Raw genomic sequence first — 664 nt, 5'->3', positions numbered from 1 at the left:
CCCGGAGGCACCTGGTCCCGCGGGGAGGGCACTAGACATAAGTTATTATGAATTAAATAAATACCCATGAGTGTCCAAGTGCACAAAAGAGAAGTCTGGGACCCTGAGAGAGGAACTTGGGCTGAATGTCAACCTGGGGGTCAGGAAGGACTTTTCAGGGTGGTGAAGGGTTCCAGGCACAGGCACCAGGCGTCTGTCAAGGGCGCCTGTCAGGGAAGTCCGAGGGGTGGGGAGAGCACAGGAGGTGGGAGGCGGCGGCTCAGGCACTACATGGGGCGAGGGGGTGGGGTACCCCGGTCCGGAGCGGGGGAGAGCGCCGGGCGTCCCCTCTCCCACCTCGGGGGACTGGTGTCCTCCGCCCGAGGCTCCACCGCCAGGCAGAAGCCCGGGCTGGGTCGCCCCGAGCCCGCCCCCAGCCCATTTATCGAGAGAAACCGCACAGGAAAACGACAAGGGCTCCTTCCCGACCCCGAGGGGCCGCTGGAGAAAGGGCCGCGGGCGCCCGACGGCTTTGGGGATGGGCGCGCCGGGCTGCTCTGCGAGCCCGCAGGTCAGGGCGCCCCCAGCCGGGAAACACCGCCCCCCACGTGGCGGAGGCGCGGGCTCGGCCAGCACCCCCACCTGGGCAGCCCCGGGGCCAGGGGGGAGACGGGAGAGGGGGTGC

The 664-nt window shown here is 68.7% G+C and overlaps 1 protein-coding gene across 1 annotated transcript in view; it reads left to right on the top strand.

Annotated features, from left to right (window-relative positions):
• The first annotated feature begins 270 nt into the window (after positions 1-270).
• The window catches only part of MEX3D (mex-3 RNA binding family member D), an 8,297-nt gene continuing 7,903 nt past the window's right edge, over positions 271-664 (top strand). Inside the window, exon 1 of the mRNA XM_077760606.1 lies at positions 271-550. Within this exon, the coding sequence (XP_077616732.1) occupies positions 271-550 (280 nt within the window). The remainder of the gene's footprint in view (positions 551-664) is intronic.

The sequence above is a fragment of the Crocuta crocuta genome, unplaced genomic scaffold (genome assembly GCF_008692635.1).
Source record: "Crocuta crocuta isolate KB4526 unplaced genomic scaffold, BGI_CrCroc_1.0 scaffold443, whole genome shotgun sequence".
Classification (NCBI taxonomy): domain Eukaryota; kingdom Metazoa; phylum Chordata; class Mammalia; order Carnivora; family Hyaenidae; genus Crocuta; species Crocuta crocuta.
The sequence above is the reverse complement of the archived record's forward strand: the minus strand, read 5'-3'. Positions and strand labels throughout refer to the sequence as shown.